At 37.0% G+C, this 25,757-nt stretch overlaps 1 protein-coding gene across 1 annotated transcript; it reads right to left on the bottom strand.

The window, feature by feature from the left end:
* Nucleotides 1–12,970: 12,970 nt before the first annotated feature.
* LOC149144245 (F-box/kelch-repeat protein At3g24760-like) lies at nucleotides 12,971–14,314 on the bottom strand. Its single transcript, XM_089449796.1, has one exon. The coding sequence runs from the start codon at nucleotides 14,312–14,314 to the stop codon at nucleotides 13,088–13,090; it is 1,227 nt and encodes a 408-aa protein (XP_089305922.1). The 3' UTR covers nucleotides 12,971–13,087.
* Between the last annotated feature and the right edge of the window lie 11,443 nt (nucleotides 14,315–25,757).

Raw genomic sequence — 25,757 nt, 5'->3', positions numbered from 1 at the left:
AACGTAGAATGTGCAATAATATCCCTTACATTCAAAAATCAGGAGGAGAAAGGGTGGAACAACATGAGGAAATTGAGAAGGAATTCCTCAATCACTTCAAGCAAGTCCATCAAGAGCCTGAAATCAACAGATGTCCTGCAATTGAAAGAATCATACACAATGTGCCAAAATTAATCACAGCGGAGCACAATGAACTCCTCCTCAGTCCAATTCAAATACAGGAAGTGGACATCGCTATGGCTCAGCTTAAAGAAGGAAAAGCTCCCGGCCCGGACGGCTTCACCACCACTTTCTTTCACAAGTTCTGGGAATTGATAAAGTTGGAAGTCTGGGAAGTGGTAGAGGAATCGCGAGCATATCACTGGCTGCTTCCCTCACTTAACTCCACCTTCATAGCCCTAATCCCAAAAGAGGAGGACTCGATCAAACCGGACAAATTCAGGCCGATTGCACTCTGCAACGTAATATACAAAGTCATCTCTAAAGTCATTGCAAACAGGCTAAAGCCCCTCTTGCCAATGCTCATTTCTCCGGAACAGTCAGGATATGTGGAGGGGAGACAGATTATGGATGGCATCATCCTCTCGCATGAGATCACACACACTCTCAAGCATTCAAAATAGGCAGGTATGCTCCTAAAACTTGATCTTTCCAAAGCATTTGATAAACTCAGCTGGAATTATGTACAACAAATGCTAACTGCTTTCGGATTCAGTCCCACATGGATTCGCTGGATTATGAGCCTAATCTCCTCCACTAGCTTCTCCATTCTAGTGAATGGGATCCCCTCTCGCCCCTTCTCCCCCTCCCGAGGTATCAGGCAAGGTGACCCTCTTTCCCCCTTCCTCTTTGTATTAATGGCTGAAGGACTGGGACGTCACATTAAAAATGCCCTTCACTCTCATCAGCTTAGAGGTCTCTCCATTCATCAATTTCCTGCCATTTCCCATCAGCAATTTGTTGATGACACTATGCTCTTTGGTTACCCCTCCGTTCAAGAAGCCTCCAGATTTAAAGCCGTGCTCAATGACTTTGCCGAAGCCTCTGGAACCAGCATCAACTGTTCAAAATCGCAGATCTTCTTCTTTAATACCCCTCCGGTTGTCAAGTCTGCTATAGTCCGCATTTTGGGGTTCCCTATCGCCACCCTTCCCTCCAAATACCTTGGAGCTCCCCTCACTGTCTCTGCCATCAAGCATTCCTCATGGCGCAACCTTATTGAAAAGCTTGAATCCCGTCTCAACCAATGGACGCACAGAGCTTTGAACTTAGTCAGCCGCACAGTGCTCATAAAGGCCATTCTTCAAGCAATGCCGCTGTACTTATTCTCCATCCTGGCTGCACCAAAGTGGGTCCTAAAAAGACTAAGGAATATTCAGAGAGGATTCCTATGGGGAAGCAATGCAACTAATCGCAAATGGGCACTGGTAAAGTGGAGCACAGTTTGCAAACCAAAAGCAAAAGGAGGCATTGGCCTAAGAGATCCCGAGCACAGCAATGCCATCATGGGAGCCAAAATATGGTGGCAATGGCTCACCAATCCAGGTAAACCTTGGGTCACATTATGGACGGCAAAGTATGCCAATCACCGACCCCAGGAAGAACTCATCAGATTAAAGCCCAACGATAAAGGATCGCTAATTTGGAATGCAGCCAAAGAACACTATCAAATGATCCAGCAGCACAGTTTCTGGGAGGTAAGAAACGGTTACACCACTAGATTCTGGACAGATGCCTGGAATCAAATGCCTATTCTCAGCAATGTTCTTAACCTGCCACCGGACATCATTAGGGAGGAGACACAACAAGCTAAGATTAGGCAGTACTGGACCCAGGAAACTGAGAAGGGCTTCAGGATTTGGAAACCGGGCAACCAAGTACTCACAAATGAAGATCACCAAATTTCCATGGATCTGGAAAGGGAACTAAGCAAAAGGAAAATCAGGTACGACGAGAGTAGAGACATTCTAAGGTGGGGATATCAACCGAAAGGAGCCTTCACCACGTCCGAGGCCTACAAAATCATCTGCAATGATTCTGCTCCCCAGGACCCAATCTGGAGCAAAATTTGGAGCTCTGGCTCCTGGCCCAAAATCTGTCATTTTCTCTGGTTGGTAGGACATCAGAGAATTCTAACCTGGGACAAGCTTAGAAGAAGAAACTTTCATGGCCCCTCCATCTGTTTCAACTGCAATGCCCATGAGGAAACTCTCCAACATCTGCTGGACTCTTGCCCCTTGGCCAATCAGCTATGGGAAAAGGCAAGCTTTAGGTGTCAAAGAAGATGCAGACTTGAGAATGAAATCACGAATTCTATACGTCAGTGGCATCGGGACCCTTACAAGAGTGAAATCCTTAATCATCTATGGAGACTAGTTCCCGGGCTAGTTCTATGGAGCATATGGAAGGAGCGAAATAAGCGCATTTTTAAAAATCAACGCTCTTCGATAGACAATATTTGGAACCTGCTCTGCAGAAATCTTCAAGAGACTCTTATGCTAAGATCTTGGAAGGAGGAGGACTGGCCTATGCTAGACAACGAGAAAACCATTATGGAAAACTGGCAAATACATCGTACTCAAGGCTCTCACAAGCAGGACCACTCTGAAATCAGCACTAAAAATCAGGTCACATGGAAGCCCCCACCAAAGCATACATTCAAACTCAACTTTGATGGTGCCTCAAAAGGGAATCCCGGTCTCGCAGGCTTTGGAGGAATAATAAGGAATCATGAAGGTGCTCCCCTGATACTGTATTTCGGAAACATTGGATGGGACACCAACAACTCAGCTGAGTTAGAGGGTCTATGGCAGGGACTTCTACTTGCTGGGGGACACAACTTTCACCCTCTGGAGGTGGAAGGAGATTCTCAGATCCTCATAAACATGGCCAAAAAAATCCTAAATGGATCTCAGGCCAGGAAAATAGCCACCAGCTGGAGGCTTGAAGCAAGACTGGAGGCCATAGAACTTGAGCTCCACAGCAATAGAGCAATCACCTTCACACACACAAGACGGGAGGGCAACAGGGTTGCAGACTTCATGGCCAATGTGGGGGTGGAGAATGACCACTCTCTAATCACAGGGCAGCTGAATACTATTTTAACACATGACAAAGCTCAAGAATGCTCTCGACTGGTCCAAAAAGATGCAGTTCCCCCGGATGCGGGTGCTAAATGAGATGGGACAGGCGTGGATGGATGGCCACATGCCGGCCACTGGCCATCACGTGGCAGACGTGGAAAACGCAAGTAAGGGACGCAGCTGGTATAAGGTGAAGCTGCAGGGAATAGTTAATGCCCGACACGGTAATTCGGCTCAGGCGAAGGCAGCAGTTATGGCGGGTGAGCTCCAAAGAAAAGCTGGGGAGGTTATAAGGGATGTTGCAGTGTATGATCACAGAATGTTGGTGGTTCCACAGTTGTCCTGCCTCTCTGTCTCCGTCGGGATATCTTCTCCGTCTGTCTGGCTCATCCCACAGTCGGTTCTGGTAGCTGGGTGTTTGGATTACCCCATGGTCTGTTGGAATTTCTTTCCCTTGCCCCCTATGAGAATGGTGAGACCTCGATAGCGTCCGCTTAGCCGTCGAGGCACTTCCAGAGGGGGAACCTCTCACAGTCACGAGACGGACAATGTTGTCCATTGCTGCCATTGCAATATTGCTCGCTCCACTGGAGCTAATCCCCTCCATTCCAGTCAATTCATGGATGCAGGGGCTTTGAGCTCGACTGCCTTGCCTGCCTTCGGCTCTGCTATCTTCAATTTTAGCAGTTCCATGAATAATCCGCGGATTAGTGCGCATGTCTCAGTCCTGTTCATTGAAAATGCCCGGGAAGATGATGATTCCCTGGATGAACATGGGCAGAGGAAAACTGATAACCAGATGCACGAAGCACAGGTTCCTGAAGCTGATACGGAGTAGGAGGTTAAAGGTCCTGCCTCAGACCCGGAAAACGCAACGCAAAGCAAGCACGACCAGAGGACGGGGACCGGTGAAGAGGAAGATACTTGTCCCACTGCTGCTGAAAGGGAAGCCTATGGTTGGTGCCGGGTAGAGGAAGTGCAAATGGACGATTGATGACGCCCGAGCACAAGGTTCCTTTGGCTCTTCTGTCTGGTCTTCTGGTCTCTTTTGCTGTTTGTTTTGGCTCAGTTATAGCATCAATGCTTCTGGTCTCTTTCGCTGTCTGTTTTGTTGTCTTTGTTTTTGAAACTTTGTTAATGGAATGGGTAAGGTCAGTCTCCCCTGCGTGGGATAAAATGGTTGGTGCCCCTGCGTGGGCTTGCTCTTTTGGACAGTCTCGCTTATATGTTTGGCGCCCCTGCGTGGGCTAGTTTCCTGGTTGGCCTCAACTGCTCTCGGGTGACATACCCAGAGCCTGGTTCTCTCTTGATTTACCATGGTGTATTTTTTGACTCCTGTACATAATATAATAGTATAGTTTTTTACCGAGAAAAAAAAGAAGATACATATCAATTTATAATAATCATTAAAATATTATTTAATATAATAATATAGGATCATTAAAGTATTATTTAATAATATATATTATAAATAATTCAATAAAGCGTTTTTATAAAAGGTTAATATAATTATATAAATTAAATTAGCTTGTCGATACATATCAATTTATAATAATCATTAAAATATTATTAATATAATAATATTTGATCATTAAAATATTTTAAAAAATCCTACATAATTTATAAAAGATTAATATAATTATATAGATTAAATTAGCCGTAAAAGGTCGATACATATCCATTTATAATAATTATTAAAATATTATTTAATATAATTATATAAATTAAATTAGCTGTAAATGTAAAATATATTTTATCTCTGAGATCTTTCTTGATTAATTATGAACAATTCAATTAATAGCCCAAAGATCATCAATACCGAATATTTCACAAACAAAACTTAATATGATCTATTGTTTAAGATGACATACCTTGATTAACAGCGGAAGATGTAATGGCTGCCATCTACTTTCTTCTGACTCCTGACGGTTACTCTTCTTCTCAGAATTTGGTTTCTCTCTCTAACCCTATTTCTTTATGTGTTTCTTAATGGAGAAGAATGCGACTCATGGCAGGGAGAGAGAGGACCCAATCCTTTATATATCATTTAACTCTAAATCTGGTACGTCCATCATATACCAATTCAACGCTTAAGATTAATCACAGATCTAATGCTTTAATTATAGAATGATCTATTTATGACTTAATTAATCGGGTCACATTAAGATTAGAAACTGCATAACGTCATATTAAGATTAGAAACTGCATAACGTTAAAAGTAAATGAGCCATTTGCAGTTTCTAATAGCAGATTTAGAAACTGCATAACGTCACATTAAGATTAGAAACTGCATAACGTTAAAAGTAAATGAGCCATTTGCAGTTTCTAATAGCAGATTTAGAAACTGCATAACGTCACATTAAAATTAGAAACTGCATAATGTTAAAAGTAGATGAGCCATTTGCAGTTTCTAATAGCAGATTTCTAACATTCTCCCACTTGACCCGACTATTCATAATATTAAGTGTTGAACATCATACTATGATAAATTGCTGAGAGTTATGGCGGTTGTGCACTATTAATTCAATGCATTCCCTTCCATATACTACAATACCAGCAATCCATCAATTCATACTCATAATTTATATAAAACAGCATAATGGTCCACATAATGTCTTATATCATAATGATTAAACATAATATCTTTATAAGACTCTTTCTTGTTTAAAATTACATAAAATACGTACTACTACATTAAAACAAGAGACACATAATTGTATATTAGAAACACATAAAAGAGCTCAGAATGTCACACATCAATTATTATTAATACAACCAAGACCCATTCTTTGAACATGTTCCTTAAATTGTCTTGGTTGTAACCCTTTCGTCAAAGGGTTTGCAATCATAAGTTCTGTCCTGATGTGCATGATTGACACTCTTTGTTTCTGAACCTCATCTTTCACAACAAGATACTTCAGTTCCATATGTTTGGCACCTTTAGAGTACATGTCGTTCTTTGAGAAAAATACTGCTGCAGAGTTATCACAATAAATTTTCAGCGGCTTGCTAATGGTGTCGACAACCGCAAGTCCTGAAATAAAGTTCCGCAACCATAATGCATGAATTGTGGCTTCAAAACATGCCACAAATTCTGCCTCCATAGTGGATGAAGCAACGATAGTCTGTTTCGCACTTTTCCATGATATGGCACCTTGAGCAAACATAAACAGGTAACCAAAAGTCGATTTTCTAGTATCGATGCATCCAGCAAAATCTGAATCGCTATATCCAATCACCTCCGATTCATTGGATCTTCTATACATGAGCATGTAATCTTTCGTGCCTTGTAAGTACCTCAAAACTTTCTTTGCAGCTTGCCAATGTTCCCTTCCTGGATTACTTTGATACCTCCCTAACATACCGACCGCAAAGCTGATATCCGGTCTAGTACAGGTTTGAGCATACATTAGGCTACCAACAACATATGCATATGGAATTGATTCCATTTCCTTTCGTTCAACATCATTCTTAGGACATTGCATGAGATTGAATTTATCACCTTTCTGTACAGGAACTGTCCCAGGTGAACAATTACTCATTCCAAATCTCTCTAGAATCCTTTCGACATATCCTTTTTGAGACAATCCCAATATTCCTTGTGATCGATTACGGAATATTTCTATTCCAATCACATAGGATGCCTCTCCCATATCTTTCATTTCAAAGTTCGTTGAGAGAAATTCCTTAGTCTCATGCAATATACTTAAATTATTTGCATCAATCAAGATGTCATCAACATAAAGGACCAGATAAATAAATTTGCTCCCACTGATCTTTTGGTATATACAGTGATCAACCGTATTTTCCTTAAAACCAAAAGATGTAATAATGGTATTGAACTTAATATACCATTGCCGGGATGCTTGTTTAAGCCTATATATTGACTTCTGAAGTTTACACACCAATTGTTCTTTACCTTCTACAGAAAAACCCTCAGGTTGATCCATATAAACATCCTCATCAAGATCTCCATTCAGAAAGGCTGTTTTCACATCCATTTGATGCAACTTCAAATCATAATGAGCTACTAATGCCATTATTATTCTTAGTGAGTCCTTTTTCGAAACAGGAGAAAATGTCTCCTTGTAATCAACACCATCTTTCTGAGTGTAACCCTTAGCAATAAGTCTAGCTTTATACCGTTCGATATTACCACTAGAGTCGTGTTTGGTTTTAAAAACCCATTTGCATCCGACTCTTTTACAGCCATGTGGTAACTCAACGAGATCCCAAACTTCATTCTGTTGCATGGATTTCAGTTCTTCTTTCATGGCATTAATCCATTCCTTTGACTCTTTACTTTCTACAGCATGTGAAAACGAAACTGGATCCTTATTGATTCCAATATCATAATCTGATTCTTGCATATAAACCACATAATCATTAGAAATAGCTAACCTACGATTTCTTTGAGGTCTTCTTAATGCTACTTGTTGTGGTTCATGCATATCAGCATTATGTAAGTCATTTCCTTCAGGAAGTACTTCTTCATTTATATGTTGTTCATTATCATCATGCTGTTCTACAACAGCTGGAACAACATTTGGAGTAATAGTAGATGGAGGAACTATTCTAGGCAATGTAACATTTACCCTTGTTTCCTTTATTTCTACTATTTCTCTTCTAGTACTCCCACTGACTTCACCATTCTCAATGAATCTTGCATTACCAGTTTCTACAATTCTTGGACTATGATTAGGACAGTAAAACACATACCCTTTAGATTTCTCAGGGTAACCTAAAAAATACCCACTGATCGTTCGAGAATCTAATTTCTTTTCATGTGGATTATAAATTCTCGCTTCCGCTGGACAACCCCAAACATGCAGGTGTCTTAAGCTAGGTTTCCTGTTAGTCCATAACTCAAAAGGAGTCTTTTGAACAGCTTTACTAGGAACCCTATTCAACAAATAATTAGCGGTTTTGAGAGCATACGACCACAAATTCTTAGGTAGTGTAGAATCTGACATCATACTCCTAATCATATCTATTAACGTCCTATTGCGCCTTTCTGCTACACCATTTTGCTGTGGTGTACCTGGCATTGTGTATTGCGCACATATGCCATGACTTTCGAGGAATTTTGCAAATGGACCTGGACACTGGCCTGACTCATTATATTTACCATAATATTCACCACCTCTATCAGACCTTATGATTTTCACCTTTTTATCAAATTGCCTCTCAACTTCCTTTACAAACGTCTCAAGGACATTCACAGATTGAGATTTTTCATGAAGCAAATAGACATAACCATAACGGGAAAAATCGTCAATAAAAGTGATGAAATACTTTTCTCCATTAAAGGCTGGAGTGTCCATAGGTCCGCAAATATCAGTGTGTATTATTTCAAGAAGCTGGCTGCTTCTAGTGGCTCATTTCTTATTATGTTTGGTTTGTTTACCTTTAATACAATCCACACATAATTCTAGATCACTAAAGTCCAAATTTGACAAAATTTCATTACTTACTAATCTCATCATTCTTTCTTTGGATATATGACCTAGTCTTTTATGCCGCAAGAAAGCAGAATTTTCATTCAACATGCTACGTTTACATCCAACATTATTTACTACATTCAACAAGGAATTCACATAAGTGTCATTCAGTTTCAATTTATATAAACCATCAATTAGAATACCAGAACCAACATTATCAGTATTCTTATATAAATCAAAACAACCAGATCCAATCATACATCTAAAACCAGAAATATCCAACTTACTTACGGAAATAAGGTTTCTAGATAATGAAGGTACATAAAGGGTACTATATAAGTCTAATACATATCCACTTTCTAGAATTAGACGATAAGTCCCAATGCCTTCAATTGAAGATTTCATTCCGTTTCCCATAAAGAGAAAACGATCTTCATTTGGATTTATGGTTCAGATCGTAAGAAATCCCTGCATATTATTGGAAACATGAGTTGTAGCACCAGTATCAAGCCACCATGTATTAATAGGAACTTCAACTAAATTTGATTCAAAACATACGAAAGATAGATAATTACCTTTCTTTTCGAACCAAGCTTTCCTTTTCGGACAGTCACTTTGATAATGTCCTTTCTTTTTACAGAAATGACATTGAACATCCTTTAGTTCCTTCTTTTCCTTATCCTGCCCATTCTTAGCAGGTGCCTTTTTCTTCTTGAAATGACTTGATTTTCCTTTCTTTTCTTTACCAGCTTTATTACTCACAAAACTTACTGAGTGATTCACTTGATTTTTCAAACGTCCTTCTTCCTGAACAAGTCTACTGGACAATTCATTAACATTCCACTTATCCTTTATAGTGTTATAGTTAATCTGAAAAGGTCCATATTCAGAAGGTAGCGAGTTCAGGATGAACTGGACAAGAAAAGAATCCTCTACTGTAAGTCCCAGGGAGTTTAACCTTGCTGCAAGATTAGTCATCTCTATAATGTGCTCTTGCATAGTTCGCGACCCATCAAACTTCATGGTCGTGAGTTCTGCCATAAGAGTACCAGCGAGTGACTTATCAGCTGAATGAAAACGCTCTTCCACAGACTGCATATATTCCTTAGCACTTTCTGTTTGTGGAATTGTTGACTTGATGTTGTTAGCAACAGTCATCTTAATAAACATAAGGCTCAATCTGTTACTGCGTTCCCATGCTTTATGGTGTGATTTTTCTGCCTCAGTACTATCTTTTGTAAGAGCAGCATGTTTATCCTCAAGGAGTGCCAAGTCAAGATCCTGAACACCTAAATGGAAATTGACTTGTTCTCTCCATTCAGAAAAATTAACACCAGTGAACAATGTAACAGATGAAGCATGTGTATTCATGGGAACTCCTGCAAATTAAAAAATGAAATAACTATAAGCTCATAACTAACGCGATTCAGATGTAGACATAATAGTATAATATAGCACTCCTTTGGGTAGATACTATCTTATACTTAACATAATTAAATACCAAAACATAAGTAGGTAATAAATATATTCAATTAAATAGAACTGACATCTTTGGATTATCAATATTTATTTAATCAAAATATCTATTAAACCTCATCATGTCAACTAGTTATAGAACAAGACTTTCCTTTGGGTAAGTTCTCAGGTTCTATCATTAGTGACGCCAGTTTTAATTGGTATTATTATAACTGGCAATTTTTATCAATAATCATTATGTCACTTATGCACTAAATGATTATTCTGATTTTGACCACTTTGGTGATTAACAAAATCATAAATCTCATGTGCATAAATGATTTATAACACATACTTTATGCAAAACAATCAGTCACAGAACAATTACTTTTATGCCCAAATTTCAAACAATTATTTTGTACCAGTAAACTTTAATCGTGCAAAGCCAAAACAGTAAATGATGCACGAAAAGACCCTAAAAACTCTGAAATTGTAAAGAAAGGTCGAAAACTCTATATCCGACGGTCGGATCACGAATCTTAACCCACGATGGGCGAAACGAATCTTGATTAATTTCGTTGTGAAGCATGCGCAGGATTTGATTAACATCATGAGTAAAGCACAGAACAGATCAATTGCAATCATAGGAAATATTCAGTTATTGATTGGTGGCTCTGATACCAAATGTAAAATATATTTTATCTCTGAGATCTTTCTTGATTAATTATGAACAATTCAATTAACAGCCCAAAGATCATCAATACCGAATATTTCACAAACAAAACTTAATATGATCTATTGTTTAAGATGACATACCTTGATTAACAGCGGAAGATGTAATGGCTGCCATCTACTTTCTTCTGACTCCTGACGGTTACTCTTCTTCTCAGAATTCGGTTTCTCTCTCTAACCCTATTTCTTTATGCGTTTCTTAATGGAGAAGAATGCGACTCATGGCAGGGAGAGAGAGGACCCAATCCTTTATATATCATTTAACTCTAAATCTGGTACGTCCATCATATACCAATTCAACGCTTAAGATTAATCACAGATCTAATGCTTTAATTATAGAATGATCTATTTATGACTTAATTAATCGGGTCACATTAAGATTAGAAACTGCATAACGTCATATTAAGATTAGAAACTGCATAACGTTAAAAGTAAATGAGCCATTTGCAGTTTCTAATAGCAGATTTAGAAACTGCATAACGTTAAAAGTAAATGAGCCATTTGCAGTTTCTAATAGCAGATTTAGAAACTGCATAACGTCACATTAAGATTAGAAACTGCATAATGTTAAAAGTAAATGAGCCATTTGCAGTTTCTAATAGCAGATTTCTAACAGTAAAATGTCGATACATATCAATTTATAATAATTATTAAAGTATTATATAATATAATAATATATGATCATTAAAATATTATTTAATATAAAAATATATATTATAAATAAGTCTATATAGTATTAAAGAATTCTACATAAATTACAAAAGGTTAATATAATTATATAAATTAAATTAGCCAAATGACTTTCTATGTGATTTTGCTGAAATTATTCTCACAATCAAAGTATAGATCATAGAAGTCTAAACTCTTTAATTTATAAAAAATTAATATAATTTTATAAAATAAATGAGTAGTAAATGTGAATATATATAAAAATTAATTAAATTATAATTCTATTTTAAATTATTATTATAAATTATGAATATAATTAATATTTGAGTTAAAAATTAATGTATTTCAAAAAATTATGTAATATAATTTGTAATTATAGAGATTAATTTTAATTTAATTTTGAAAATTTGTATTTATAAATAAATTTTGTTTCAATATTATAGAGAAAATAGCTTTTTTCAAATGGAATCTAGCAATATAATTTTAAAAAAGAATGTGAGTTTTTGTTGTTTAAAATTCATTTTTGAATGTATAAATGATTAGACACCCTCAAAAGCCTTGAGGTACTCAAATTTAACAAATAATTTCAAGAAAGAAGGTGATTTTTTGATGTTTAAAATACATTTTTGAATACATAAATGATTTGACACCCTAAAAAGCCTTGAGGTATTAAAATTCAACAAATTAAACAGGTTAAACTCAAGTTTTTTAAAATCTTATATAATTAATTAAAAAGGCCATTTAATCAATATTAAATGCCCAAAAACCTATAACTCATTAGATATGATATTTTTTAATTAACCAATTTAATTAAAATGAAAGAAATAATATAATTACCTTTGAGATATATCTCCTTTTGATACATAATTACAAAAATGGCTATAGTTTTGTGAGAACATGATTTTGAGAAAATCAGATAGAAATTTTGAAAATCTATATTATAGCTGTCAAGCTTCACAGATTTTGAGTGCCCAAAAATTCTTAATGATTCTGAATTTATTTATGCCATAAAAATACTTTAAACACTACTACAGTATGATTTCTTAGAAAAAATTACCAGATTCAAAATTCACTCCAAATAAAATTATGGTTTCAATAGACAACTCTATATATAGCTGTTGCCCAGTCCAATATAGCTGTTGGTGGATGATCTGCCCTTCTATTTAACTTGTAGCCAGGATCTGGTTCTTCAACTTGTCCTGACGATGAACCACACTTGTTAGTTCGAAAAAAGCGTCAACAGAAACATCCCAATGTGATTTAAGCCGAAAAATCTTGTCATAAAACTCTATATATAATAAAATAAAAAATTAAAAATTAAAAAACAGATTCTCAAAATAAACACATCTATCCGCATTGAGATGCAACTCGCTTGCTAAAAAAACCTCAACGTGAAGAGATTATATATAACACTTTAATGGGTTGCTAAAAAAACCTCAACGTGAAGAGATTATATATAACACTTTAATGGGAACTTCAAATCTCTAAATTATTAAACAATGGAGGAAGAGAGCTACACAAGGCCTGCAAAACGATGCCATATATATTAAGCTACAATACAGATTGATTTGCAGAAAGAAGATGGCGAAGTAGTATAGATTTACCACCATGCTTTATTTATTTTTGTCTGATTTCCCAGATACAGCGGAATCCCTCCCGTCACACGACCTCTTAACAGAAGCACAATGGGTTTCCAGAATGGCCTATCTACAGGGAAATTTGTTCGAGAGTCACAGGTGAACAGACATACCTAAATCTCTTGCTATAATTATGTGTACCAAGAAATAATCCATCTTGATTTGGTAACGTCCGCCACACTTGGCCGCCATGACCGCTTATATCACAAATGCACACATTGTTGCTATGGTCGCTGTATATGTAGATTAGATCTCCCATGCCCTTGCATTTCATTCTAACCTCCCACCAACCCTCTTCCTCTTCCTCCTCCTCCCCATCGTCTTTCCCAGTGATCAAATTAAAGATGTGAGAGGGCATTCGAGCCATCTCTGTGCACTCAACATTATCTTCAATGTCATTGAAATTCCAGAGTCTGAAGCTCATTCCACCATTGTCTCGCCTTAATCCTCCCACAACCAAACCTTTCTTGGAGCTGCCCGTAACTACGATCAATTCCCCCTCCTCATCCACAGAAGAAGATGAAGGAGGAGGCCTGAGTTTCCCCAAACATTTCCAGCGCTTCCTTTGCAAATCAAAATAACAGCACTCTCCGCTATATCTTTCTAGCACGTAAATCCGGTCATCGAAAATGGCAGAGGAGAGCCACGTGGAGGATGCGCTCGCTTTGAACTGGTATGGCAGGGGATCCAACAACTCCCACACACCTGAATTCAGATCGAGCATCTCCGTGCATAATGGATCAATCTCTTGTCCTTCAAAGTCAGAGACTCCCCCAACAACAAAGATATGATTATGGGTAGGACCTCCAAGGTAGCAGACCAGGGGATGTTGATGTCTCCAACAGCTCATGGGAGGGCTCTCCTCCCATTTACTTTTTGGATTTAGAAAACTCAAACTGTACTTAATACAGCGCCCTGAGAGGTAGAATAAAATCCCATTCCCTTCCTCAACATTTATCATAACGCTACGCGACTCAGGAGCCTCTTCGAATTTCCTGGAGTTGATGATTAATGCAGGCTCACCGATATGGTTCCACCTCCAGGCCAGCGGATCGAATCCTATTGCTCTCTTTTGGGCAGATAAGGGGTTACTTAGAACAAATAGCCATGGGTTGGATGCGTGAATGGAATCAGAGACGGCGCGTATCAAGGGGCTGGAAGCGATGATGGAGCGCCATTCCTTGGAAACCAGGGCTGCATTCAGAAGATGTGTGATGGGAAGAGCAGAGAGTATTATGTGGATCACCCCATCCGGTAGCAGCGAAATACACGCTGACGATCCCTCAACATTATCCATCGAGATTCACGACTTCTCCTCTAACTCGAAGTGGGTCTTGGATTTATAGGCTTTTCCTATTTCTACTTCTATAGTATTATAAATGTTATCTGACATGCGAGGGGAATAGTCATGGAGTGCCCTCTCCACTTTGGCCCTCCTGAGTGACACTGGGTGAGAGAGAGCGAAAATGGAGAGGGCACTCCATGAGACTATTCCCCTCGCATGTCAGATAGCATTTATAATGCTATAGAGGTAGAAATAGGAAAAACCGGATTTATATAGTGTAACATGGAGACCCTGGGTGAAGATAATGGTAAATCCAAGATCAGACAAGGGGGTTTTCTGATTTGTTTAAAGGTGGACGTCAATCTTTTTCTGCCAATGGGAAACACTTTCGCAGGCACGAACATAGCATGGCCATGAAGTTAAGTGCATCACAGTTGACATTATTGTCCAAAAGAGAAAAGGAGAGGTGTTGCTTGGGTGGGCTGTTCAGAGGGTAGACGTGGGAATCCACCCATTAATAATTAAAGCACTGGCAGATTGCAAAAGCAACGGCCAATTGCAGATTTCTGAAATATTCAGGAATCTGCAATTGATTTTTGTTGACTTTTGATTTGTTGATTGAGAATTAATTGTTGTTTTAAGAATTTTAAGATATATATATATGTAAAAGTTGGAAACCATAATGAATTAGGTAACGTATACATCAAATATTAAAAAGCATATTAATAATAGTGTGAATTAATATTATGTATACATCAAATATTAAAAAGCATATTAATAATAGTGTGAATTAATATTAGGGTTATATATAAGAAGTTGAAACTGAAATGAATTACATAACATAGACATTGAATATTAATATTAATATTAATATTAAACGGCATATTAATATTAGTATGAATTAATGTTATGGCAAACGTCGTGGGCAACAAGACGACCAGACTGTCGTCGCAACCAGAATGTCTGCGACATGGCCTTTCTGTATGGATTGCGTTCTTTTCATTGCAAATTTTGGCACGCTCATTGTTGTTCGTAGGATTTTAAAGATATTTTAGGAAATGCGAATTTAATAATATAAGTATATATATATATGAAATTGATATTAGAAAAGATAATTAATAGAAATATTGGAAAAATTAATTAATAGGGTTTTTATGACTCTAAATATGACCAGAAGGGTAAACTTATTATTATACTTCAAACTAGTAATCAAGCTAAATTAACTTCAACTGTAATCAATTTAAGTTAACTTTAATTCTAAATGTTTAATAGAATATTTATGTTAATATTTTATAAAAATGTTAAATGCTTTAGATTATTATTTAAATTAAATTAATTTCAATTCTAAATATATTATAATAAGATTTGGAATATCATTAAATTAAATTGATTTCAATTGTACATATATTATAATACTATTTAAAAAAATTATCTTAAAAAAATAAAATATTATTTTACATTAATCTTATTCCATCATTAAAACTAAAGATGAAGAAATAAAGTCAAACTAATAAACTCTATTAGCAACAAATGTTTAATAAAGAAATAAAAGTCTAGGGGAAGAGGATTGCTCTTAGTGTAACTCTATTGATAAGTGACATTTAATAAATAAATGATTAAAAAATAAAGTCCATAAACTTACAAATTCTATTGAGAAGCTATATTTAATAAATGACATAGTTTAATTTATAGATAAAAGAGTATTTTCCCCATGATCTATGTGAATGCATAAATGGATTCAACACTCTAAAAACTTGAATTCTTCAAATTATACAACTTAAACTTGAATTTTTAAAAATATAAGTTGGTTTTCAATTAAAATTAACAATAAAAAATAATATTGAAAAAAAAAAAATCATTTTTGTCCATAATTTAAACTATACATTTAATAAATAAATGAAAGTCCTAAGTGATACCTACACCTTTAATAAAAAATAAAAGTCCAAGTGATAAAAGCGATAAGAAGGAGATGTGTAATTATTTTTAAGTTTTCCATAAAAAATTAATATATAACTTAGAACTAAAAATTATATTAGTGTTTATGCATTTGAATGAAAAATGATGTGTGTATATATATATATATACATCATTTTTCATTCAAATACATAAACTATATATATATATATATATATATATATACATCATTTTTCATTGAAATGCATAAACTCTCTCTCTCTCTCTCTCTATCTCTCTCTCTCTCTCTCTCTCTATATATATATATATATATATCATTTTTCATTCAAATGCATAGATATTATATATATATATATATATATATATATATATATATATATATATATATATATCATTTTTCATTCAAATGCATAGATATTATATATATATATATATATATATATATATATATATATATATGGTCCCAATTTCATGCATGATGGGTGACCATACATTTAAAACCTCTCCCTTAGACTTTATCCCTAAATTCCTTTTTTTTTGGCCTTAAATCAATGTACAATGCCTAGAGATTTAAACTTTGCCTTATGGAAGGACTACTGAAACAATATTTTTGGATTAAAATAAATATGGGTGGTTGTTGTGCCCTAGGCTATGCTTTAGGGTTCTAACTAGTTATTTTTTACTTATCTATTATTTTTAAGTTTAAAATCATTTATAAGATTCCAAACCATGATATGAGCCCTAAAGATGGAAAATTTACCCTATATAATGTTTCAAGGAAATCAAGACAGTTGTTATGTTCAAATCTATGTTTTAAAGGGCTAAATGGAGGATTTTTCACTTTATACATGTTTCTTAGTTATATAACCCAGCAACAAAGCCTCATATCGCAACACATGCTTGCCATTGGATGTTTTATTATACATAATGATAAGGTCCTAATTTCATGGATTAGAGAATCTATGAAAAGCTCTTGTGATGTAAGTTATGTTTTTGGGACATAACCTTCAAAATTTGCATGTAATCAATGTTTATTGGCTTAGAATCCACCTTTATAAGTGACATTTAAATGATTTTTTGGCCTGGAATCTTATAAGTGACATTTAATAAATAAATGATTAAAAAATAAAGTCTTAGGGTTCTAACTAGTTATTTTTTACTTATCTATTATTTTTAAGTTTAAAATCATTTATAAGATTCCAAACCATGATATGAGCCCTAAAGATGGAAAATTTACCCTATATAATGTTTCAAGGAAATCAAGACAGTTGTTATGTTCAAATCTATGTTTTAAAGGGCTAAATGGAGGATTTTTCACTTTATACATGTTTCTTAGTTATATAACCCACCAACAAAGCCTCATACCGTAACACATGCTTGCCATTGGATGTTTTGTTATACATAATGATAAGGTCCTAATTTCATGGATTAGAGAATCTATGAAAAGCTCTTGTGATGTAAGTTATGTTTTTGGGACATAACCTTCAAAATTTGCATGTAATCAATGTTTATTTGGCTTAGGATCCACCTTTATCGCCTATATAGAGTTCTAATTCCGAAAATGAAACTACCATTGTAGAATCGAATCATTGAAACTAAACTAGAACAAGGGTCATGAGTAGGTGAGTGCTTTCCATTTGAATCAACAAACTAAAACACATGGATAATTAGGTAATTAGGCAAGCATAATGAGTATTGAGAAAATTGTTCTATCTTATCATGCACAAGACCATTACAAAAAAATGACAAACATCTTCATCACTTTAATGTGTGCAATAACACTTACAATTGTTACTTTTTTTAACTAGTAATTAGGAAACTCTCTTTACTTTATATTTGACATTTGACATTTATCGATAAGATTTCATAATATTTAAATCATTTAATGAAAATTCTCCAATGCTAAAGTAAATAAGATTGCATATTTTTCATGTTATTTTTTTTAAATTTTAAAATATATAAGGTTACACATTGTCCACTTTGTTGGAAACACATCAAAAGCAAGAAAACTCAATATAATGTGTACTTATTCAATCACCACCATGAACCTATTGTGGCCACAACCACCACCCTATTAAAACCTGCTCTGGTAGCAAATTTGAATGGGTCCCCTAAAAGTTTGATCTTTGATTTCTCCGAATGATAACTCTCTGAATGATCTGTTTTTATCCCAGGGATTTTAACTCTCTGCCGAGTCAAATCTTCAATTCTTAATGGATAAGACCCCCCTAAATAAATCTCTGCGACATGATTAATTTATAACCCAGTCTAGTCCTTCATTCATATCCTTCATCGGGACTTTTTCAATCCTCATAAACCTTCATGGTGCTCTATGCCCACGCATATAACCAACCCCCACTCTCTATTATGGTTGTATTTGGATTCGACCCACAAAACCTTCTATCACATCTTTATTCCTATTATAACTCTTTTATAATAGAAATGCTTTGCAAAGCATGCATGACTTAACATCTCCACACTTCCTCGGTCTTTACACATCCTCCTTGCATACCTTTATCGTATATCACAGGTCACATTGATCAAGGGCAAGGCCTATCTCTCATGAATAAATGTGATGTGATCAGGCCTCCAATCGCAAATCACAATCGCACTTTGCTAAGACCCAAAGCCCAAGCTTCAAACATTCTGCGATATGGCAGACCTGCCAGGATCATTAACCACAATATATATATTTTCGGGTCCGCTCCCCTAATCGCAAGTTGTAATTGGTGGAGCCCAAGGCTTATACATAAGGCGCACCACGATATACCAGACCCGCCGGGACTATTAAACGTGGCATATATATCTTTCGGGTCCGGCCTAATCGCATATCGCAATCGGCAAAGCCCAGGGCTTATACATAAGGCGTGATGCGATATACCGGACCCGCTAGGACTATTAAATGCAACATATATATTTTTCGGGTCCAACCTATCGCTAATCGCAATTGGCAGTCGACGAAAGTGAAGCCCATGCAATATGCGAAGGGGCGATGAGTGGACCCGGCGATAATTATACGTCCGGGTGTATAGTATTTGAAGTCCAGCCTTATGGTTCGGTTGCGGGTTTTCCCATGTATTCCAATAAAATGTTGTGGTCTAGGTTTTCAAAGGAAAATCCGATAGGGGTGATGTTGCATGTGATTGCCCACTGCAGTGAGCGATTGCGACATGATTGCATCATAACCTTGGCTGAACCAGGGGCCGATTCTTTCACATTTGTTCCATGTGATTTTATAAATGTTTTAATGAAGGAAAGATTTGTGTTTTTAGGCATTTCTATCATATTTTCATAAGCATAGATGATGTTGGTTATTTCTACAAGCGAGGACCGAGAGAAGGCAAGCGAGGTCAAAGAATGGATACATAAGCATCAAGTATGGCTTCAGGTAGAAGATGCATGAGTGGATTCGAAGAGTTTATATATGACAGGGTGTTCTATTTAAAAATCCAACTTTAGGCATTGGCGGTCAGGTGTCCATGTGTTACCTGTGTGTTCCGAAAGTTATGTGGTCTCGGGCTTTATCATGAAGAAATGACACGTATACCTCCTCCTTTCAATCGACATCTATTCATTTCCCCAAGAAATGAAACGCTCCAGTAGATGTGGCCTTTACGTGTCAATCATTTCACCAATCAATTCTACGCCTGTATATTTTAATTTGTATATTGAAAAGAGGAGGGAGGTGGAAAGGCGCGGAGAAGACAGAGGGCCAGTATTTGTTGTATAAGTATTACCTCTCGAGATAGAGGGAGGACTTTCTTTTTGGCAGAAGAGGGGTCGATTTTATTATGTGAATAAAGAAGACTGTTTCGGTCAAGAAGAAGCCTGTTTGTTGAGATTCATTTTCCTTTTTATTTTATGTTTGGAATCAGGGTGTTGCGATAGGCATGAGGACATATATGTTTGTTTGTGCACATTGATAACAGACTGTTCGTGACTAGTCTTGGTTATTCAAACATAATCTATTACCATGGTTGATTCATGAGTGGTTGCTAATTCGAAACCTTGTTAAGTTCATCAGCTGCAAGTTTTATTTGTATGGAAAGGAATGTGTATTCCTGTATGAGTAATTAGATTTCAATTAAGATTTAATACAACCTTGTTCATCTGTGAAACGATAATTGATTCATTTGAACTTGGAATCTATATATATGATGTTTTATCTCTTTCATTATGCTCCTGCAGGATAGATTAGAATAGTTAAGATTAGTATAGATAGGACTTAATATATATAGGTTATTTGTTTCTCTTGTTGATTTAATTGAAGTCTTCCTCCGGGGAGCAATCTTTCAACACCTATAACAGTTTACGGGATCCTTTAAAACCCATTGGAACTAGCCACTCCAAACGAAAGAAGATCTAATTGGGGCCTATGATCAGGTTAGTTCCCCTTGTTGGCATAGCGAAAATTCGCTGCATCAACAAATTGGCCCTAGAAGGAGGGCCTGAACCATCGTCCATAGCTTTTCATGATTTCATCTATAAATGTCACGCATGGATTTGAAAATATTATTGCATGGATCGTAAAGGTCGAAAAGATTATTCCGCCCATTTCAAAGAGCCTCATTTCGAAGAAGAAGAGATCCCTCTAAGTCCCGTGTTTGGGTCACCCAAAGAAGAGAGACTGTGGGAGTATCCAGTCACTTAGGAACAACCAGTTAGAGTACTTACTTGGTCTTACACTCATTCCCTCTCTCAACTCCCCATCTTTCACTCTTTACCTCCGAAAACTAAAAGAAAGACAATGATCTGTCCCATAAACGAAGAGACATCTGCAGCCCCTTCTCTTCAAGATATTGTGCTAGAGTCCTTGCAAAGTATCAACACTCCTTGGGAAGAAATTCTTGAGGATCCACTCTCTAAAGATAATTCTTGGCCCGATTTGGGAAATCCTAACAAAGAATACCTCGAAGAAACCTTCAGCCAGAACCTCCCTATCCATAATATGGCTAACGTTCCCCCTCCAGGTGGGAATCTGCCTCTACCACCCCCTTTAGGTGGGAATCCGCCTCTACTACCTCCTCCAGCTGGGAATCAACCCCCACCTCCTTCGGGAGCACTCCCTCCCTGGCTCGCTCAAGATGTCGTAGCGGTACCTGGGTAGAAACATCCCTTACCCAAGAACGCAGAAAGAGTATTGCCTAAATTCGACCTTGAGCGAGGAGACACTGCTGATAACCATATTCACTCTTTCTTCATAGTCGTGCGCATGTTGGGGGTAGCCGATGAGGATGTGGTGTGTCACTTGTTCCCTTTTACTCTGATTGGTACGGCTTCCACATGGTACTTTAGCTTGAGAATAGGATCGATCACCTCATGGGGTGCCTTTCAGCAGGCCTTCTTAGACAAGTTTGGTGATGATAAAACACATGGGGCCTTAGTTTTAGAACTATCCCGTTTAAAAATGGAAGCCAAATAAAAGGTCAAGTATTTTAACATCCAATTCAACACCTTGTTCAATAGAATCTTGGCTAATGCTAGGCCTACTGATGAGGTGCTCATGGAATTCTACATCACTACTCTCCCTGTCCCTACTGCGATGTGGGTCAAGAGAAGTAACACACAAACCTTACAAGGTGCTATCAATGAAGCAATAAAAGTCGAGAATGAAATGACCAATCTCACAACATGTCATTATACGACCGAAGGAAAGAAAGCCTCTCAGTCATCCAAGAAGAATAATGGGAGTGATAATAAAGTGGCCGAGGGCAAAGTAAGGGACACCACAGATGTGGAAGGTTTGCATTAGATCATTAAGAAATTGACGAACACAGTCATCGATATGAAAAGGAATTTTTGAGAGAGTACAAGTGGAAATGGATGCGATTTTAACAACAGAAAATCCTTCAAACCTTTTTATCAGAAGAAGATAGAAGGTGGTCATGGCCAACTTGTGTTTCTTGCTCCACCCAATGAAGGGAATTTAAATACGGAAGAGCTAGCTCTTATCGGATCGATCCTTAACAAAGAAGAACCTATAGTGGAGCTGGAGCTAGAATAAGAAAATGAGGAAGAATAAGAGCCCTTGGACAAAGAATCTCAAATCAATGTACTATGGGATTTCTATACAAATGAGAACAATGATGATGAAGGAGATAGTACGGCAGAAACCCACACTAATGAAATCCACACATGAAGTAAAGGGCCACTTGCGGGTGTGATGAACCCTATAGACCAGATAAATAAAGATGTTCACCCTTTAAAGGCATCTGCTCCGAAAGTTCCTGTTGAGAAGGGTAGACCTAGTGGTGAGTCCAAGAATACTCCAGTTGCAAACTATCCAGAGAAAGAGAATACATCTCCAACTACAACGAAGGCAACTCAAAATGGTAAACTCCCACCTAAGAATGGAAAAACCAGTATGTTTACTCTACCCTACCCTATTTATAACATTGATTACAATATTGTGGATGATCTTAAGAAATCTCGAGCTAATGTCACATACTTTGATTTGTTAAAGTTAACGTAGCAAAGAGATTTGCTGTTGAAAGCTATGAATGAACGAAATTGCAAATCTCCCACCATTCCAAGTAACCAAACCAAGAAGTTGGCATCCAGACCTATCAGTACCTCCAATACAACCCAAACAACATTAGCTATGGAAGCCACTCTGTCAAAAATGAATCGAATCCCCCAAGATGTCAATGCGGTCATGATAGGAAGGAAATCAAAATCCATGACTCCACCTTTCCTTATCACATTTGAAATCTTCAACATGAACATACACAATTGCTTGGTAGATTTCGGTGCCTCATCCATTGCTATGCCTCACACTGTTGCTAAAATACTTCATGCAATACCCGAGAAAACTGGAACTCGAATGATGCAATTGGACAGAACTAATGTGAAAGTAATTGGGGAATTGAAAGATGTGTTGATTCGAATGGCTACCAAACCACAGTACCCACAAGTCATTGAAATAGTGGTAGTCAACATACCCGAGGCTTATGGAATGCTGCTTAGTAGGGACTGGTCAACAAAACTGAATGGATATTTCTCAACTGATTGGTCCCATATCTTGCTGCCTCAGAAGGGAAAAGGTGATATGCTGAGAGTTGATCGAGAAAGATACATGAAGTATGTGGTGATAGAACTAAACGACCCCAATGAACCTGTAATGTTTACCAACTCTATCCTTGGGAACTATAGTTTCGACATTTGTGCCATGGAAACTTATTTTGGAGAATTCCAAGCATAGACAGTTGAACAAACTGCAATAAACACACAGTTGGAAGCTCTCCCCGCAATCCAACTGATGAATTATCCAGTATTATAGTAGATGATAGGAATAATTTCGTAGAAAGCAGTTCGATTAATGTAACATTAGATTCTATATTTTGGACACTCTATTTTGATGGCTCTAACTACCTTGAAGGTGTAGGTGTTGGGAGCATTCTCATTGACCCGCAAGGGAATCAACATCTGATGGCCAGCCGGTTGGAGTTCGCGTGCACCAACAACACGACAGAATACGAAGGCTTGTTGCAGGGCCTGAAAAATGCCATTGATACGAAGGTAAAAAATCTTAAAGTTTTTGGTGACTCACAGATAATTGTGGACCAGGTAAGGAAAAGGATACATTGCAATTCGCCACACTTGGTAAGATACCAACATGAGGTATGGAGCTTAATTGATAGTTTTTATTCTTTTAATATCACATACATACCTCGAGGGAAAAACCAAGATGTTGATCTGATGGCTAGTATGGCTACAAAACTTTTTCCTGATCTTAGATTAAAGAAGAATAAATATTATGTTGAATTGATTTTCAGAACATTCGTGCCTGATAACATCTCAAATTGGCAGGTGTTCAAAGATGACAAGCAAATCCTTGAGTTCTTGCACTGCGAGAAGACATTCAAAAATGCAGTCATTGATGAAAAAGAGCATGACAGGCTTATGAATGAGAGGGAAGATGAGAAAAGAGATCAGTCCAATATAATTCCCAAGTCAGTTGTCAAGATGGAGCACTTGTATGACCCGCATGATAAATTCAAGAAGCCGACTAACTGCAAAACACATAGTTCATTCGTGAAGTATGAACCGATCAAACTTGGAACCATAGAAGACCCAAAAATTGTTATTTTGGGCTTAGGATGCTCTCCACAAGAAAGGGTTGCGTTTGTTAAGTTGTTTAAAGAGTACAAGGATGTCTTTGCATGGACATATGGCAACTTCAAAACCTTTGATACCATCGTTATGCATCATGTGATTCTGTTGGAGAAGGATGTTAGGCCATACCAACAAAAGCTTCGCAAGATGCATCCAAGCCTGGAACCGTTGGTGAAGAAAGAATTAAACAAAATGCTGGACACCAAAATCATTTTTCCTGTCAGGCATACCCGCTTGGTAGCCAATCTCGTGCCAGTAAGAAAGAAAAATGGAGACATCAGATTATGTATCGCTTTCATAAACCTGAACAAAGCATTGCAGAAAGATAACTATCCGGTCCCTTCTATGGAACACATTCTTCAATGTGTTGCTGGGTCTGAAATGTTGTCCCTATTGGATGGTCTTTCGGGATATAATCAAGTGTTGGTATCAAATGAAGATCAGCTAATGAAAACCTTCAACACTAAATGGGGCACTTACGCATACATTAAAATGTCGTTTGGACTTATTAATGCGGGCCCCATATTTCAGAGAGCTATGGACATAGCTTTCTGAGGATTTATTAACAAATCAATGGTGGTGTACATGGATGACATTATTGTGTATTCGTATCACAAAAAGGATCATATTTATCACCTGAAACAGATTTTCGAAAGATGCCGAAGATACGAAATATCGTTGAATCCCAAGAAGAGCGTCTTCACAATTATGGAAGGGAAACTATTGGGTCATATCCTCTCTAAAGAAGGGATTGTTATTGATCCTGATAAAATAGATACCATCATGAGAATACAATCCCTTGCAAATAAAAAGGCAATGCAATCTTTCTTTGGGAAAATTAATTTCGTTAGGAAATTTGTTTCAGGTTTCATAGAAATAGTGCATCCCATGCAGCTAATGATGAAGAAATACGTTGTGTATAGGTGGAGCGATGAAGCTAAGAAATCGTTTCAGCGAATTTAAGGAGGCCATCGCAGAAGCTCCTGCGTTGGTCAGCGCCAATTTCGGAAAGGAATTCCTCTTGTACACTTTCGCTTCTGATGTTTCATATGTCGCAATCCTCACCCAAAAAAATGATGATGGCAATGAAGTCCCTATTTCTTATATGAGCTCTAATCTCCAGGGAGAAAAATTTAACTACCCAGACATGGAGAAACAAGGTTTTACGGTTTTTAAAGCCGTAAAACATTTCCACCCTTATTTATTAAAGGCCAAGACTAAAGTAATTGTTCCCCACCTTGCTGTAAGAGCCCTCTTCGTGCAGAAATAAATGGGTGAATGAAGAGGGAATTGGATAACTGCCCTTCAAGAATACAACCTTGAGATTAAGCCGACGAAGATAGTTCGAGGGTAGGGATTGTGCAAGCTCGCAGCAAAAGCCTTGGCAGATAAAGAAGGGGCATTCGAAGAACCAGAAGTGCAGAGC

The sequence above is a fragment of the Pinus tabuliformis genome, chromosome X, assembly GCF_031772625.1.
Source record: "Pinus tabuliformis cultivar Carrire ecotype Pingquan chromosome X, CPIR1, whole genome shotgun sequence".
NCBI lineage: Eukaryota > Viridiplantae > Streptophyta > Pinopsida > Pinales > Pinaceae > Pinus > Pinus tabuliformis.
Note: the sequence above shows the minus strand (reverse complement) of the source record. Positions and strands in the feature narration are given on the sequence as shown.

Coding starts and splice junctions, on each gene's coding strand:
- LOC149144245 (XM_089449796.1), bottom strand. CDS start 14,314: ATGGATAATGTTGAGGGATCGTCAGCGTGTATTTCGCTGCTACCGGAT.